Genomic DNA, 17,896 nt, shown 5'->3' on the forward strand with positions numbered 1-17,896 from the left:
TAAGACATGGGCATAGTGTTGCATTCCTCCTCCATACTTTAAAAATAAGTGAGTTTAGCCTAAGTGATGTAAAATTACCTTACCCTCCATGATCCAAGCTGTGCATAGTTGTATGGCTGTATGCTGAAATAAGTAAGGTCAAAAACAATTGCTGGTGGTGATAACATTATGTCATGGTCACATTCAGTAGAAATAGGATTGAAAATAATTTTAGATGGGCAAAATAACTGATAGACATCAACAAGGGTTATATATTTCTTCTTGGAAAACATCTGAAATAGCATCCTGAAAAGGAAATGTTCTTTATTATATGAAGCCAAGTTATGACAAAAAAAAGACAGCACTTATCACAAAGAAAAACATTAAAGCCTTAGAAGGTAAAAAAAAAATACATCACTGACCAGCATTTGCATATTTATTCTGTGTTAATCTTTTGCTTCAGCTGATCAGTTAAAAAGGTCAGAAAGGAATTTTTCCTCTCCCCTTACTACACAACAACTTCCAGAAGAGATGGAACTCCAGTTTCAAGGGACTCCCTGAGGCACTGGAGACTAAAGACAGGTAGCAATGGATCAGAAGCAAAAGAGGTGATGAGAGGAAAAGAGAAGGGACTGTGCATCAATGCTATTAGCTTACTGAAGTATTTCAGACAGGTGGTTAGTGGGTTTTGCATGCATACTCAGGCTTAACCTAATCACCATTCAGGATTAGAAAAGCATTTTGCACAACACCTTAACAGACAGCACTGACATTTTTTGCATTTGTTTGCTTTAATGTGTTGAGAAGCATTTTACGGTAGACTGCTGTTTAAAGGAACAGAGATAAAGTGTTCTAGAGACAGTCTTGGACTAGAATTCAACCATCCCGCTGAGTTAGTTGCAGGAAAGTTTATTTCATGATCTTAATGGTCATATAACAGCTTCTATCTGAAGTTCCCTATTCTACTATTAAAATCATGGAACATGCAAGTCCTCTATAACCCACCTCTCTAAAATCTCTGTACAGATTTAGGTCATCAAAATAGAATACATGTTCAAAGACAAGTAAAGACAAATGCCACTTTCATTTCTAAAGAACATTTAAAATCATTAGCTAATGGGGAAAAATGAGGGTTGCAGGAAAGAACTAATCCTTAGATACACGTTGTGCTGCTTACAAGTCAAAGGGCATAACAGTGTATTCCTAGCACAGCTACCTTTTCCATTCCTAACAGAGACATGTAGTCTTCTTACATATGGGCATCTAAAAAACTAGGACAACATACAGTCAGAGGAACATTAAAGGAAAAGGTGTCTAAAGACTATCTGGCAGCAGACTGTTTCTAAGGAACATGCAAAGTCTTTGTAACAAAGCCAAACTTTCCTACTGCTTTGCAAGATATGGGTGATCTAGTGATTAAAACAAAGAAAGAGGATCCAGGACTTCTAAATCCCATTATTACCATAACAATTTGACCTTGGACAAGTCATTCACATCTCTCTTCATTCATCAGTAAAATGGGTACAAGACCAAGATATACTTAGTACTCATAAAGCACTTTTATTATCCTCAAATGCAAATTACTACACAAATACAGTTTATTTATATGGTATAGATAAATGCTTCATTATTGAAAATGTTATAATAATAGAGGTGAGTGGAACAAGTGAACTTGGTAAAGAAATGCGATATGGAACAGACTAAGCTGCAGTAGAGGGAGACAACAGAGCAAAGAATGAGTGGAACATTAGGAGAGATCTTTAAACATTCACTTAATCTGCAGCAAAGTGCTTCAAGTGCAGGGCGCAAAACATTTTCAAATATTCTTTTAAAAGAACCACATTTTGATGCAAATTTAGATCATCTGGATTTATCTGCAGCACATCCAACCTGTCTACGGCAATTTGCAAAGGGTAAGTGCCAAAAGTCCACTTTACAACAGCATACACATTAGTTTAAAAAGAAATATTGTCTTAAAATAGCATAATTTCTCTCTTGCAGTTCAAGTCTAACCTTCTCTTATTTAGAAGCTGCAAATCTAGATATTAAGGCAGCTCAACTCCATTCTAGAGAGACTACTCAATGGAGTGGTGACTACTCTTAGATTTCTGAGCTATTTCTCAGTGATACCATGAAGACTGCTCTGCAGTAAAAACATGAAAATAATTTTCTTCGTTCAGGAAAGCAATAGCAATAGGGGAGAGGGAGCAATGAAAGTCTCCTATATAAATGCCAAGGATTCTACAACTCCCCTGGTGATCCTGGCAATAAGCCAGGCAAAAATTTTCTCTTTCCTTTGCTGTTTGCAGTAACAAATCTTTCCTGGGGGGAGGGGGCTGCAACTAACTTCACTGCATCTGATAAGATGGCAAATTGTCCAGGCCTGACATTTATGGGGGACCCCGAGCTCCATAGAAGCACTCTGGGAGGATTAAAGCAGGGTTAGCCTCTCTGATCACACTCCCTAAAACGCTGCAAATGGCAGACAGATGAAAGTTCTTTTAAATTCGATAATGATGAGTCTAAAGAAGTCCGAGACAGAAGCTGTCCCTTGTCAGAGAAAAAACTGCAGCTGGAAGTTGAGTATTCTCATTAAAAGACTTGTAAAATCTAACTATGCTCAAAGAGCTTCCAGCATCTAGATAATGAAGTTCTGTTTAATTGACTAACCTGAACTAAATCCCATCTCCTATATGTGAGCCATACCACCCACAAAAAATTCCATACCATCCATTTGCTTTAACTCTATCCAGGAGTGTTTCGCTGTAAGAATGGGAAGTTTCACACGCCTGCACGCATTGCCTGGAGCCAGCAGAAAGGCTCATATAGCTGTCAGCAAGCTGATAAGGGTTGAAATTACTCTGCAGAGCCCTCTTTAAAGAAGAGCCAAAGAAGCACATTAAATGAAAGGGAGGAGGGGTCAGAAAAAGCCAGCCACTCATGTTGTTTTAACGTGGCACTAAAACAAGTCATTGATTTATGCACGTGTCTTCAGGTCTGTTTGACCTGGAGTCTGAACTTTTCTTCAGGTCAGGGCTAAGGCACAGGGGATGTGCATTAAAAATAATAATAGTTTGTCCAGGTATTGCCACTGTGGGAACAAACAGGGCAAATTGTGTTTTCTATACACTCTTTGAAAGTTATCTACTTTTTAAACCAAATGTGTATTTCTTTTTAGTTTTTAACTGTCCATATAGACTGAAAAGAGAAGTAGCCATGTGGCCACTAGGTGGGTTTGTTTGTTTGAGTCAACATCTAGTGGGGCTTTAGGAGACTGAATTAAGGATACATACAGAAGACAAAACAATGCATCTTAATTAAGAATCTCTCATTATAGTGTTTGTCAGTCACTGAGGTTTAGAGGTATTTAAAATATACTGATAATGAGAACAAGTTATTCCACAAGACATGAAGTATTAAAATTCCTGCAAGTCTGAGTCCTGAAGGTGCACCACTACAACCACACCAGGTTTTAGTCAGTGGCCCTCTTGCCCTGTATTCTGTCTCTGCCAATGGTCTGCAGCAAGTTCTTTAGAGACTCCCACAGGCAGATGCAGGAAGCATATTGCAGTGCTTTCCCAGAGTACTGCCCACCTTCCAGGAGCTTGCAACTCTGGAACTTCTAAAGTAAGAGGGTGCATCTTTGCATTTGTGTCTGACTGATTTTCCTTCCCTGGATTTCTTCAGTCACTCTCTGAGCCAATAAAAACCCTTTACATACACAAAATCCTGAAGCAATGAGTCCCACATTTCAACTATAAGGTCTAGGAAAAGATTGTCATGTTGTTTTTGTTTTGTTTTGTTTTTTAAACAGAATACCAATATTGCAAGAGCTAGGGAACAAATGAAATTGGATCAAACAGTGCATAGTGATTCCTATCCACTTGCTTCATGACATTCTTATTTTATAGATCTGCATTACACTCTACCCCCTCAGCTTACCCCCATCATTCATTTCTGAGATGAGACTTTGGCCATTCAACCAGTCCTCACATGGAAGTTTTGATCACTCTTGTTCTACTACACTCTTTTTGAGATAGAAGAACTGTAACTGTGTATTCAGGGAGGAAATATACAACATATTTATGCAGTAGCATAGTATCTTCCATATTGTTCTCTATACCTTTTCTAAAAATTCTTTACATCACTTACTTTTTTTGATGATGACTGACAATGGAACTCGTATTTTCACACTACTTACTATAGCTCCAATGCACTTTTCCAAGCAATTTCAGCTGCTTGAGAGATCACCACTGCATATGAGAAAGGGCGTTTTCCCTTCCATGTACATTTCTTTATCTACACTGAACTTCACTTGCCACTTACAGTCTTGCATTCTGTATGTGCATTTCTCCTGCCTAAGACAGCGTCAATTCCAGCTAGAACCTTTCCTAAAGCAGAATCATAGAGGTGTCCCAAAGGGGCTTTTGTACCACTGTCAGCTTGAGCTGAAGTTTTTCTCTTAAAAGTAATGCCATTTTGGAGTATTAATCTTCTACCTAGCTACCTAATTTCACGAAATTTCTTATATTCAAGATCTCCACCTCTCTGTAAGTTGGGCTGAAATTGGGCAATAACATAAAAATTAGAGGGACATGCACATTCTGTGTGCATGATGTGCATGCAAAATGAGCATGAATGTGATCATACTCATTTTCTTGGGAAACCAGGATGAAAACAATTCCTGCATTCAATCACTATACCTCTTCTTTCTTGTACCACTGGAATACAGTAAATTGTTTGTTTTTTCAGAATAGATATTAATTCCAAAATTTTATTGTTGGGAGGCAGGCAGTGTTAAAAAGTCAAAAAAGGAACAAGTACATACAATAGGGTCTTTCAAAAAGAACATCCTTACCTAAAATCTCTACTGTGAGAAAGAATGCCTAAATACACAAATGAATAAGTCATCTTCTATTCCCATTGTAGGCTACTTTCATGTTCTGATACTATGCCTTAATGAGCCTGTGTTAAAAGACTTCTGAATATGTTGATATTTAGTGCAGAAAATATTTTAAAATGTCTTCATATTCAGAGAGAGAGTCATCTCACAAAACGAAGGCACAGAGACTGGAATTTAAGTTGTGGGAAACTTTCAGACTAGTTAAGACATTTACATATGAAGTACAACAGTGTTCAATGCTCCCAGTGTTTTAGTATTAACAGTCTTTTAAAGCAAAACACTAGAAAAACTTAGCTAGGACGAAAACTATACAAGGCATGGGATATACAGGCACCCACAAGGTCTTATTTTGCCCTTTTTTCCCCACCTCCTATTTCACTCTTCCTCTTCAGCAGTTGTTGATTTCGAATCTCATTCTGTATCATAAATGTCTATTACATTTAACCCTATTTCTTAGCTCTCCACTCCCTGAACTTTGCCATAACCTAGCTGCCTGTTTGTGGTGCAGAAGAAAAGAAAGCATAAGCATGCAGCAGCCAGTCTGCTGGGTCGGTAGCTATGCAGCTGAGCTGCTTATCGACATGCCTCTGGGCACTTCTGCCAGTGTTTCATACTCCATATGGAACTATTTGTGAGAGGGGGATGGTTCAAGGAAGCTTCAAAGAAAATGAGAATGACAACATTACTGTATAAAGCAGACAAGATAGCAATTCCAGAGATGCATAAGTTTTATCCAGACTGTTATTAATTTCAGCAGCTCAAATAGCAGAGGCTCTTTTTGATGGTCAATGTGTTAGAGTTTGTAAGAACCAGCATATGCTAGGCTCCAGTTTTCATGGACTCCAGTCAGTACATGTAGTTTGGAGAACAGGTAACTTTTTTTACAACAGTACAGGCAGTATAGTAGGACCACAGGGGAGGAAAACTATTACACTTTGAGAGAGTGATTGAGGGCAAAATGTCTGCAAGCAAGAACAATGAAAGCATACCTTAATATGGTATTTGCTAAAGATCTGAACATAATCAATTATAGTGCAGGGCAGTAGAAGTTAGTTCAGGTTTCCCACATCCCAGCACTGCTCAAACCAATACATACTACTGCTTCTTTTTCCTGATTTATACCACAAACTATCTGACCAAGTAGTTGTGCAAAATAAAGTTGTATTATGGGAAATCACAGCCCAGGACATACTATCAGTAGATCCTAGCCGAAGAACACTCCAAGGCTAAAGCATCTGTATTTTATCCTCTATGCTAGTAGTGGTGTAGATGTTCATAATCAGCATAAAAACTAAAGGAAAGTCTTTTCAAATACATGTTCTTTTATATTATAAATTTAACAACTTTCCTTTAAAAGCTTTCTTGATTTTGCCAGCAGATATATGGCTAAAAGTACTTCCAGAAACAAACAAAAAAATTAAGCACAGAAAAAGATTACTTGTTAAAAGCAGACAATCTCTTTCAAATTGAAAAAATATATATATATATTTTAACCTTGACATATCATCTTCAGATAATGAAATGCAATAAAATACTGCAAATGGAGCAGCTAATCAACAAAGAATATTGGCAAACTGTAAAACTGACAATAAAATTTAAGTTTAGTTGTGAGGTTTTCCAAATAAGGATAAAAGTTATTTTGTAATCAAGACAGCCGCTCAATCCAAAATAGCTGAATAGTGAAGCTACCCCAGAAGATTAACAGATCCAGAAAGTCTGATATATACAACAGAAGCTTGGCTCATCCTACTAAAAACCCTGAGAAATTTAGAGCAAGAGTTGGTTCTGTTTGGCTAAAAAGAGGACAGACTCAACCACATTTGTGTCAGAACAGGTCAGCTGGTTTCTTAACTTACTGAAAAAGTGCATTAATTGGCAGTTGCAGGTAAAGCATGTTACACAAGTCCTTATCAAAACCATTGCTTCCCTCACCGGGATTTTATGTGATATAGATGATCAAAAAAAAAAAAAAGTCTTCAAAATAAAACCTAAACATATCCCACCTCCTGCTAAGAAAATAATGACGTGTTACAGAACAGTAACAACTTTTGTATCAATTTTAATCAAAGCTCTTTATGAAGATTTTCTCCTCATTTTCTCCTAATTTCAACATTGTATATGGTCTAATCTTTTTTCAACCATTAAGTCAAACTCCAAGTAATGTAAAAGCAAGACAGAACATAATCATTGCGATTTGATTATCTTTGTTTCCATCTAGATTCAAATAGCTCTTTGTAAAAATGAGAATGGATGGGAAAACAAACCTAACACAAGGCCCGTGTCAGTCAGTCTTCTTTTACTTGACAAAAAACAAGCATCAAAATACTGTATCTAAAGGGCTCTCAGTCCTCCAACTCGAAGAAACAAAAGAAAATAGTTTAAATGTTACTGAGAAATATGGTTTATTTGCGAAAACAGAGTATTTTGAAGCTTCTGTTGACTACCATAGCTTGACAGAGTAAATAATAGTAATGACTACTGTAGCTCACATCTGAAAAAAAGTTGTTCTATAAACATGTGTTAGTTGAGTTTTGCTTTAGTATTTCCTTTTCTGAGGACAACATAGAAAGGTTATCACAAATTGGCTTTGCTTCTGATCTACTGCTACTAGCAGCCACATCAATAGATTCTTTCCAATTCAGAATCATTTCTCCTCCTGGTAACATTTGGGCTCTGTAGTGTGAACTTGTATTCATTAATTCCTGTATAACGTCACTGAAGTGAAGTCAGAACACTGAAAAATGGACACTTTGGCTAGATGAAGAGTTCCACTATATTTCCCAGAACAATTTCAATCAGAAGAAGGTAATTATAAAGTGTGCAATTGCTCCCCACTGTGAAACTAATGAGGAAAAAGGAAACCAAAAGTGACAGCACAGATGGAATATTATGGTATATTCATTAACAAAGAAAAGCAATTGAGTTGTTGATAGTCAATTATGTACTATCTATCAGTAAGTACTTTCTTCCATCCTATAAGATTTCCAGGATACAGAACCATGTGTCAGCAACAGGATTTCACAGATGCTTATTCTGGGACTCCACCTTGTAAATAAGGCTGACAATACATCAAATATATAGAAAACACATTCAAGCATCCTCAGTATGCAGATCAAATTAAATTCAGGGAGACAAGAAAAACAGACAGATCTTGTAATTTCCTACTGATATTCTCAGCACCAAAACACAACCATATTCTCAGAAGCATCATGACATGAGAGGAAGCTTTACTAAAAGATACTTCTCACCTTCAGTCAACAGAATCGCAGTACTAATATATTCGGTGATGCTTTAGAACCAATGACAATGATTAGCACAAACCCTCTATAACCCAACAAAATGCACTCTGGATGCCAGCTAAAACTGCATTCTGGGTATAAAAGCACCTTCTACTTTAACTTAGTTTTATAGAGTTAGACATAATACAGATAAATTACAGATCACCTGAATTAAGACTTTTGGCTGGTTTGTCTCAAAGTGTCTAAGAATTGTCAATGATAAAGAAAAAGCAAGGCAGAAAACCTAGACTATCGTGGATTCCTGATTTCACATTCCAAAAAATCGTAGTTTAAGCTATATATAATGTAAAGCACGTTCTCTGCAGAAGAAGTACTCCCTGTGCTGAGGCAGTGTTTTAGACTACTACTAAAATGGACAACAACAAAACTATTGCATATTGTAACAGACTGTTAATGCTTGTTCTGAAGCTTTATTATGCCAAACAATCTTGTGTTAGATTTCCTAGATTCAGGGGAGAAAAAATATCAAGCCAATATCTGTATCAAGCCAAATCATGTTTCCAGCAGCTGTAACTGTGAAGCTGCTTTCTCCCTTGCCATCCCTGGTGGTGGCTCAGTAGATGCTGCCTGTGTACCCCACCAAAATTTGTGTGAAGGGACAAAGGAGAAAGGAGACCCCTGACGGCTGCTGTGAAATTTGCAGACTTCCCCTGTATAGAGAATAAAGTGAAGCTGGCAACAGAATTTAGACATGGAAGACACTTGCCACTAAATTTGACAGTCCATCTCCTCCACACACGTATCCAGCATGAATACACACAATGAAGCCTTTAGCACTGTCTGCTTAGAAATAACTATACTAGAGTGTTGTAAATTACAACGTGAAAAAACATCCCTTGGGCCACTTTTTACAAAGATGACATAAGACGGCTTTGTCACTGAAGCTGTGCAAAGTTATTTGGAACTTGTGAAGGCAAGTTTCTCAGAAATCTCACTACGGAAATCTTAAGACACCTTTGCACATCATCTAAGATCAGACAGTTTATTTTTTCCTTACATATCAAGCCTTACGGTCTCAGTACCTCATCAGTAAAACTGTGATAACAGTATCTTTCTACTTTATAATGATATGTTCATGTATTATACAGCGATGATGCATAAAGATCCTAGAAATCAGTTTACAAGATATGTTAGCATCTTCTTTCACCGCAAGCCCCAAAATGTAATCTACCTATTCAAACCACCAAAAGAACAATGTGTTTCTTGCCGTATTTAAAATTTGACAACTAAACGCTTCACATTTTAAGAGAATCCTTACACGTTTAACAGTGCTGATCTATACAGCCTGCACTGTATGCATGAACTCTTGAATTAAAGCAACTGATGATGATAGTGTCCACAACAGCAAAGCTTTAAGAGCCACAAATAAGCAACAGCATCAACTGGAATTAACTGCAGGATGTTTCTTGTATATCCAACACAGACACTTTATTTGTGAGTTTTAACAACTCGGGACCTCAGCTTTTCCAGTCACAAAATAATTAAAGTCTTCCCTCATAGGCATCATCACCTTAGTTTAAAGCACTTCATGCTTAACCACTCCCTCACACTTAACAGCTTAAAGCATATCTATAAATCAAAGCTTTTCTAGGGATAAAGGAATCTTAAACTTTTTCTTTCAGACAATTTAGATACCATGCAGAAAAAAAAACAAATAAATCCTGTGATTTCATCAGAAAAATGTCAGTAAATAAAAGTAGGTGGTAAATCTACATTCAAGAGCTTCCATTCTAGTACGCATTAAGAAAGCAGACTGGACACAAGAAAATGAAGTGAAGTTAACAAAAGTAGAATTTGACTAGATTGTTGGGAACCAGCAGGCTTCATTCCCATGGCAAATACCATATGATCTTTACATGAAGAAGCAAGTGTTCAAAACCTCAATTTCACATTTCAGGAGGTCTGCTGCAGCCCAGGATGGTGAGGCTTTGATCACTGTGGATGCTAAAGATCCTATAATATATTTCACAACAGTATGTACATTAACATAGTAGTTTGGAACAATTCCAGTCCTGAGCAACTGAAGTCTGCCTACTCAAGCGTTCTTCTGCAATTGCAATCATATGCAGTATTCTTAACTTCCTGACCTAAGGGGTAATGCAGTACTGCTCAGCAGCTGCTGTTTAACAGATTTAGCTGCAGCACTGATGGGTACAGACAAAATATTGAAAAGTAATGCTGAATGCATATGTTTAGCATAAAGAAGAGGGCTGAATAATCATAATATTAACATGAGACTATAATGGATGCTGCTGCATTTCACCAGGATTTCACATTAGGCAGACATATAAACCCACATCCTATATGTGGATAAAGGAAAAGGAAAAACATTTAAATACATATTTTATTTTACCTGTCTTTGCATCTCTTCAATCTGTCGCTGAGGAACACTTTGCAAAATGCTGTACATTTCAGGCATCTTTTCTTCTGGGATGACAACAGAGGCCCTACAAGTGGAGAAAAAAAAGTAAGATGAGTAGTAGGAAGTTCTGCATTAAAAGGTTACAATGGCCCTTCTAAACCAGATTCTTGTCCTACTCTATTAAGACGAATCCAGAAGATCTTAGAAGAAAGAAGCTATCTCCCCTCTGTGCAATATTCTGTTGCAGTGGAATTCTTCTACGACCCCAGCCAGTCTGCCTATGGGTAATCCACAGCTCTGTGGACTGATCTATAAGGATAATAAATATGGAACAAACAGACACAGAACTTCTGAATTCTAATCCCAGGACTGCCACTGAGTTGCTATGACCTTAAGTCTTTTGGAGTGGACAAAAAGTAAAAGTGTATGCAATGCTATGCATAAAAACTTATTTATATATATATTATTCTAAGATCACATACAGACTGGGCATTGTGTATGCATGCAAAAATAACCTAAACCCTAACACAGTACATTTATCTACAAAATAGTTATATTTCTCCATCTCAAAATGTATGACATCACAATACAATATAGCGCATTTAGCATTAAAGTGAAGCAATATTTGGCATATACCTTTCTTAGAGGAGCCTGGATGCAGATCGTTCATCACCGAACGCAAGCATAATGCAAAGAAGCACGTCTGTTTTATAGAAATTATTATAGGCTACAGGGCTACCAAAAGTTCAGTCATCTTTGCCTCCTTTGATTTCTTTTCTTATTTTTGATGAATAAATAAAGCCCAGAGTGCTTGAATCCTAGTCTATTCTACTCACTGCAACCCCCAGTACACTTGACTCATCACACAGATTTCATTCAAATCACTAAATGAAACAGAAGTTTCTTATGCACATATTGGATGTACAACAGCTAGGATACAGACCTCTTCCAGTCCAGAACTTCAGAGAAAGGTAAAATATAGGAATCGGCAATGATGACTGGGACACAGCCAGCCTGAAGAACATCACTTAACACAGCTTGTCCCAGACGGGCTCCACGCAGTACAACACAGAACGTGGCTTCCTGTCAACAAATGGTATCCAACACACAGAAGGCAAAAGAAGAAAACGTAAAATTTGTAGCATTATGTATTGCTGCTTTCTTCTCATAAAAATCAGGCCAAAGGTAAATAGGCTTTTCTTCCATGCTACCAAAGTATTCTAAGTTATCAGCAAATTCAAATTAACAACACATCTTCATCTTCTACTGATTCATAAGCATCACAAGTGGAAAGATAAGAAATCAGCTAAAGGGACAATTCTATGCCTTATTTTAATGACTTGACTTCAGAATTCTAATTGAGAAAAAAAATATTTTGAAATTTCAGCATAATAAGGTAAGCAACAATCATCATGAACTTACCAAAAAACAAACCATATTAAGCCAATCAATTTTTTTTCCATTATAGGACAATCAGGCTCTATGGATAACAGGGAAGTAACAGATTTCATATCTCAACTTTAAAAGGCCTTTGACATCAACTCAGATAACATTCTCACAAGCAAATTAAGAAATCATGGGCTAGATAAAACCCTCATGGGGAGAATCATAAGTTATAATTACAGAACTCTAAATATAAAGCAGTTAGCAGTGACTCACAGGCAAAATTAAGTGATGGATCAAACAGAGTTCCAAAGAATCTTTCCTAGATACAATATTATTCAGTGTGTCCCCTGATTAACTGTGCAGCAAAATTAAGACTGTACTTATTAAATTTGATGGTATCAACAATTTTGGAGGATGATTAGTGAGCATAATGGGCAACAGGATTAGAATTTGAAATTATAAGGAGACTGACTAAAAATACAGATATATACAGTTCAATACTTAGATAAAAATAACCATCTGCACAAATACAAAATATGAAACAACGACTCCATTTTTGCAGGAAAGAACATTTTGCAGAAAAGGACAGAAAAAGAACAAAAAAAGAATATTCATGTGTTAACAGCACTGTCCTGTTGAAAAGAAAACAAAACACCCCATTCAAAGATTGTGTTAGAATGCAAAAGGAAAGCACAAACAAGAAAATTCAAACTCTTGAAGTTATCATTCATTCAAATGAAAAATGGTAAGACCTTAGACAGAGCAGCATGTCTAGTCTTGGGCAATGTACTTCAAGAAGAAAGCAAGCATAGAAATAAAGACTCAAAAATAACCCCCAAAAACACACTCCATGGGTGATTATATATCTTGAAAGTATTATCTACAAGGAAAGTTTGAGTGCATCAAGAATATTTACTCTGAAGGAGCAAAGGAAAGATTCCTAAAGGGACCTTCAAATACATTAAAAGTTGCTGCAGACAGGAAGAATATAATGCTTATTCATGTTCACAACACAAGACAAAAAGTCCTGAGTTTATACTGTAGCAAAGAAAGACTTGTTGACTGTGCTGCACTCACACTGTATATAGGGACTTCAATTTTCACTGTCAATGGGGAACCTTGCTACGGATTCAAAATGACAAAATAAATGCTTATAGAGTTCAGTTAAACAAACAAAAAATCCAAGTCAATATTTTTCCTAAGCCTAAGAAAAAAAATTTTTGAAGTTGATATGGTGGCTCCCGCAGACTAAAAAAACATCTTTCCAGCTTGCATTCTGCAGTCAGAGGAAAAAGAGACACCTGGCACAGGAGGGCAACACAACATCAAAACTAGGAAATACAAGGGGGTTTGCTGGCTGTGTTTCCTAATGAAATTGTGAAACCTATGTTCATATCTGTAGAGCACTAAAGAGTTAGAAAAATCTCATCCAACACAGGACTGCAAATGGGAAGCATTAGCAACCCAGAAGCCCAAGAGTGTATCTAGTAGGAAGTCTATAAAGGATAAACTGTGATCACAGTCCTTGGGCTTCCCCCCTTCCCTGATTTGCGAAGGGGAAGAGGAGGAAAAAAACAGCAGAGGAATGGAGGGAGAAGAGAGAATCAACACACATTTTAACCATTCACTCAGTGGATCACAGGGCAGCAGGTGGAAGGGACCTTGATAAGGTCTGTGAGAGGAAAAAAGCAGCCCAGATGTGGACACACATGCTCATCTGCCCAGATAACCATTTTTCCTGTCTAGACAAAGGTTACTATAAATACATCTCCTCACATCACTACTGTTATCAGCCAGACATTCCAAAGGGAGATGCAGGGCTCTGCAAAGGAAAGTATTTTAACAATCTCGGCATGCACCAGCTCTTTTCTGAGTTAAAAAATAATATATAGTAAGATAGAGATATAGATACCTTTACTTGCTATCCTTGAGTGATACAGTCTGCATTTAAAGAAAGAAAGCAAGCTTCTTTTTTTTTTTTTTCCTTTTTGGCTGAAAGTTTAGGACTGAGGATGACCCCTTCCTCCCTCTCCCTCTCCTGCACATGGAATTTTAAACATATTTCCTCCAAAAAAAAAAGGAGGGGTGGAAACTTTGCCTTTCCTTGGTATGTTTGTTATTTTATCATCATTTGTTGAAGTTCAAAGACAGATTATGTGCTGGTGGCCACAGACAGAGCACAGTGGCCTATGGCGTAACTTACTTCACCACACTGTATGCCAAAGCACCTCTCTGTTCATGAATTGCAAAGAGACACAGGGGTCTGAGAACACTATCTAGTTTTATCTTCACTGACACATCAAAAGGCCTCTGGAAGTTGGGCCAAGGCCATCAAACACATTTCACCTAGATGTTTTCATAGCTGCATGCTGACAAGTCTTCTAGTTCAGTCTGTCGTATCTATACAGGGGATTCTGTAGGCTTTCTGAACAAGAAAGCTGCATGCAAAAATATAACCTGACCATCTCTCATTAAATATAGGATTCTTTTTCCTCAAGCAAGTCTACACAAAAGCTCTTTCAAGTTCATTTTAATCTCCCCTCCAATTTACAAAGCAACCCTCTGTTCTAAGTTCAATCTAATGAGGCCTGGATTGCCATAAATAAGAAATCAATTTCAAATTCACACCTGTTGAAGATCAATTTGCCAGTTATTCTGGAAGGTATAGATTCCAATGTTCTTGCACAATTTTAAAGCGAGTAAGTTCATCTGGCCACCAGAAGTTCCTCCTCCCATTTCAACTAGATTTGGTGGCATGCTCATGTTATCATCTAAGTTTACATGATGCTGTCAGTGTTCCTAGAAAACCATCATGACCAGCCTCATGAAGTTGCTATACGTAAGCAGTAATTTCAAATGGCAGTGTAATCCACATATTTGATTCCATTGTTCTCAGCCCACTTAAAAATAAGAGCAAAGTGAGCATATAATATCCAAGCTAACATAATAAACTATGTGTTTAAAAAACAGAGCTAGCAAGTTAAATGAAATACAAGGAAGTGCCTTTGTATTTGGGTACAAAATGTACTCAGCATTAATGTGCTAAACAAGAACAGCACCATAGTTAAGATAGTCACCAAGCGGAAGACAAGCTTGCAGGAGAGGCAGCCTTACCTGAAGTACTTGGGGGTAATCAAAGACTTCATTCTTGTGACAGCGTTTGCGAACAGTAGAGATCCCATCTGATAGATTGGTACATTTGTCTAGGATCAACACTGATTCCCCATTCTCAGCTTGAAGAGCTTCCAACTCAGATCGGTATTCTGGGTGTAGAGCCATTTGAGATGACAGAATAAAAAACCTGCGAGGACTGAAAAACCATGGCCATGGTTACCTGACAGCTTGCTTCCAAGAACACTCTAGAGCACATTTCCTTCCATTCTGGAAAAGCAGAATCAGATTAACCAAATGTGGAAACATTGCCAAGACCATTTTTGCAAGCAAGGCTGGAAAAGGTAACAATGCAGTATAATTAAATCATGGATACAAGTGGTTCAGCATTATTTACAACTTCTAATAAATTTATGCTTGGAAAGAGAGCTTATCTTAGAACAGGCACCTGTATTACAACCTCTTTTATAAACTAAAATAATGATCATTTGGCTACGTATTAAAATAGCTTACCACTGATGCCAGGATTGTTTGTTCTTTTATTTCATTCTTGTTTTTTATTACAAAGTAGTTAGGATACTGAATGCTGAATTCTCTTCCCATATATTTTATGATCAATTTTAATTGAGAAAAGGTGCTGAACTGACAAATTAGTTAGCATTTATTTTTTTAGAGTCTTGATACAGTGACAGTAATGGCAAGACAAGCTCCTCATTATCTGTGATTCAGTTTTGTCCCTTCAGGGCAACATAAAGGCAATGTTTCTGGGACAAAGTTGAAGGTTCATTATTCTATTTGTTCACAGTTCCTACCATGTTCCAAAAATATGAACATTAAAAATTGTACCTTAATACTGAAGTTTTTCAAAATGCTAATTAACTTCAGAGGTAAAATACACAGGGATGCAGTCTTAAATTATATGCTCACAGCTTTAAGAAGTAAGTTTTAACAACGCTGCAATACAGTATGTTACACTCATTTACTTTGGTTTTCTCTTTAAAGGAATGAGCTAAGTCAGACTTGTTCCACTGCTCCCCACGCAAGGGAACGCATAGTGAGTGCTTGTCTTCACATCGCCAAAACAACACAGGAAATATGAGGCCTTCACTTAGGATTCCAGTTCTCCTCCACGTGGTACTATTTTTAATATAAAGCTCTGAAAACACATACAAACATACAAATTATGAAGTAAGGCCTTTCCTGCTGCTCTTCTCACCTCTTTTACTTATTCTCATGCGGGTCATGTTAGTTGCTCTAATTAACAGCTGAGTTGCACAGAAATTTGCCTTTTTTTTTTTTTTTTTTTTTTACAAATAAAAAAAAATAGTTTTTTCCTAAGCTTCAAGCTGCTACTAGCTTGCTACCTGCAGCTTTATAGAATATATATTTCTAGTAGAGGTGTATCAAAACCTTTTAAACAGCCCAACTAAAAAGGACAGCAAATCAAAAAACTTCAGCTCAGCTCTGTAAGGGGAGGGGGGCAGAGGAAATTTGCCTTAAGGAAAGGAAATACTGCTGCAGATGAGTGATAATAACTGCCCGTGACCAGCTAAAAACTGTGCAGGATCGTTAATTTATATGTTTAAAATCAAATTTTGCCTTGAAACAGTCATCACCCTATGACTTCCAACCTAGTGATCAAATCTTGCTACGAAAGAAACTGCAATACAGCTACCACTAACCCTCTAGGATAGTAGAATGCAATCACTTATTCCAATTAAGTCTGAATCCTGAGTACCCTTCCCTTCCCAGGAAGTACTCTTCCTGCATCAAGCAAATGAATTTGTGAGTGTTTCAATCAGTAATGCTAAGCAGCCACTAGATGGTATTCCGGAGACTATAGTCCAATCCTCCCAGAAGACTATATGCCTGTGAGAACATGTAAACTCCAAAACATTCACTGAATATAAACTCACACACTTGGACCAGCTTCCACATAAAGGTTTCTGTATTAGGCCCAAAGCCAGCCATAGCATTAGGCTGACTACATGGACATGAACCATACGATTGCTCTCTTTTCAGATTCATGCTCCCCAGGAAAAAATAACAAAGCTCACTCTAACTTTGTGCTGCACTGTAACAATATCCAAGACTTACGAAAAATCAATTTGGATTCACCCTGATGCCCCTACACCAGTCAGGTCCAGGAATGCGACAAACAGGAACATAAAGCAGATGCAGAAAGTAAACCACTGCTGCACAAGTTTGTCCTGTAATCGATTGTGACACCCTACCTGGAGCAGCCTACAACACTGCCCTTAACAAAGATGGAGACAATTGGAGGCAAAGTACAGTAACATTTTTGGTTTGATACTGGCAGCATCCTCTCTGCTACAGTTTTCTTCTTTAATAACCCATATTTTCTACAAAACGTGGTTAGAAGAAAGGACCTAAAGCTTCTGCACTTTGAAATCTGATCTTCTGCAATAAACAAACAAGTCATTTAGTCCCTTGTCACTACCAACCCCACCCCATTGCCTCAGTTTGCTCAGCTTTTTGACAGGGTCTTACCTGTGTTGTTTTTGTCAAATGTTTTTGGCTGCTGAAGAGGTTTATGAAATATTAAGAGCAGTCTTTTGTAATTGATTAAAACATGTCTTCCAGACTTCTAACTACCCTTGTTCCGAAGACATGAATGGATTAGAGTAACAACCACTTTACAGGCTAGCTCATTTTAACAGCTAAATATACCTCTCTATTACTTCCCACTTGCCTCGCTTTACTTTCAATTACAGGGTTTACGTCTTCCTGCATTAGTCTGGAAGACAAAAAAAAATAGTATTCTGATCTCTGGATTCCAATAATCAAGTCAGCTCTCATACTTCTTTTTCACAAGCTAACCATACTAAGCTCCTT

The 17,896-nt window shown here is 37.3% G+C and overlaps 1 protein-coding gene across 1 annotated transcript in view; it reads right to left on the reverse strand.

Annotated features, from left to right (window-relative positions):
* The window catches only part of EXT2 (exostosin glycosyltransferase 2), an 83,165-nt gene that overhangs the window by 55,557 nt on the left and 9,712 nt on the right, over positions 1 to 17,896 (reverse strand). The window contains exons 5-7 of the mRNA XM_062577237.1: positions 15,044 to 15,239; positions 11,487 to 11,626; positions 10,535 to 10,628 (exon numbers count right to left, since the gene is read on the reverse strand). Coding sequence (XP_062433221.1) covers positions 10,535 to 10,628; positions 11,487 to 11,626; positions 15,044 to 15,239 — 430 coding nt within the window. The remainder of the gene's footprint in view (positions 1 to 10,534; positions 10,629 to 11,486; positions 11,627 to 15,043; positions 15,240 to 17,896) is intronic.

The sequence above is a fragment of the Rhea pennata genome, chromosome 5 (assembly GCF_028389875.1).
Source record: "Rhea pennata isolate bPtePen1 chromosome 5, bPtePen1.pri, whole genome shotgun sequence".
NCBI classification, from domain to species: domain Eukaryota; kingdom Metazoa; phylum Chordata; class Aves; order Rheiformes; family Rheidae; genus Rhea; species Rhea pennata.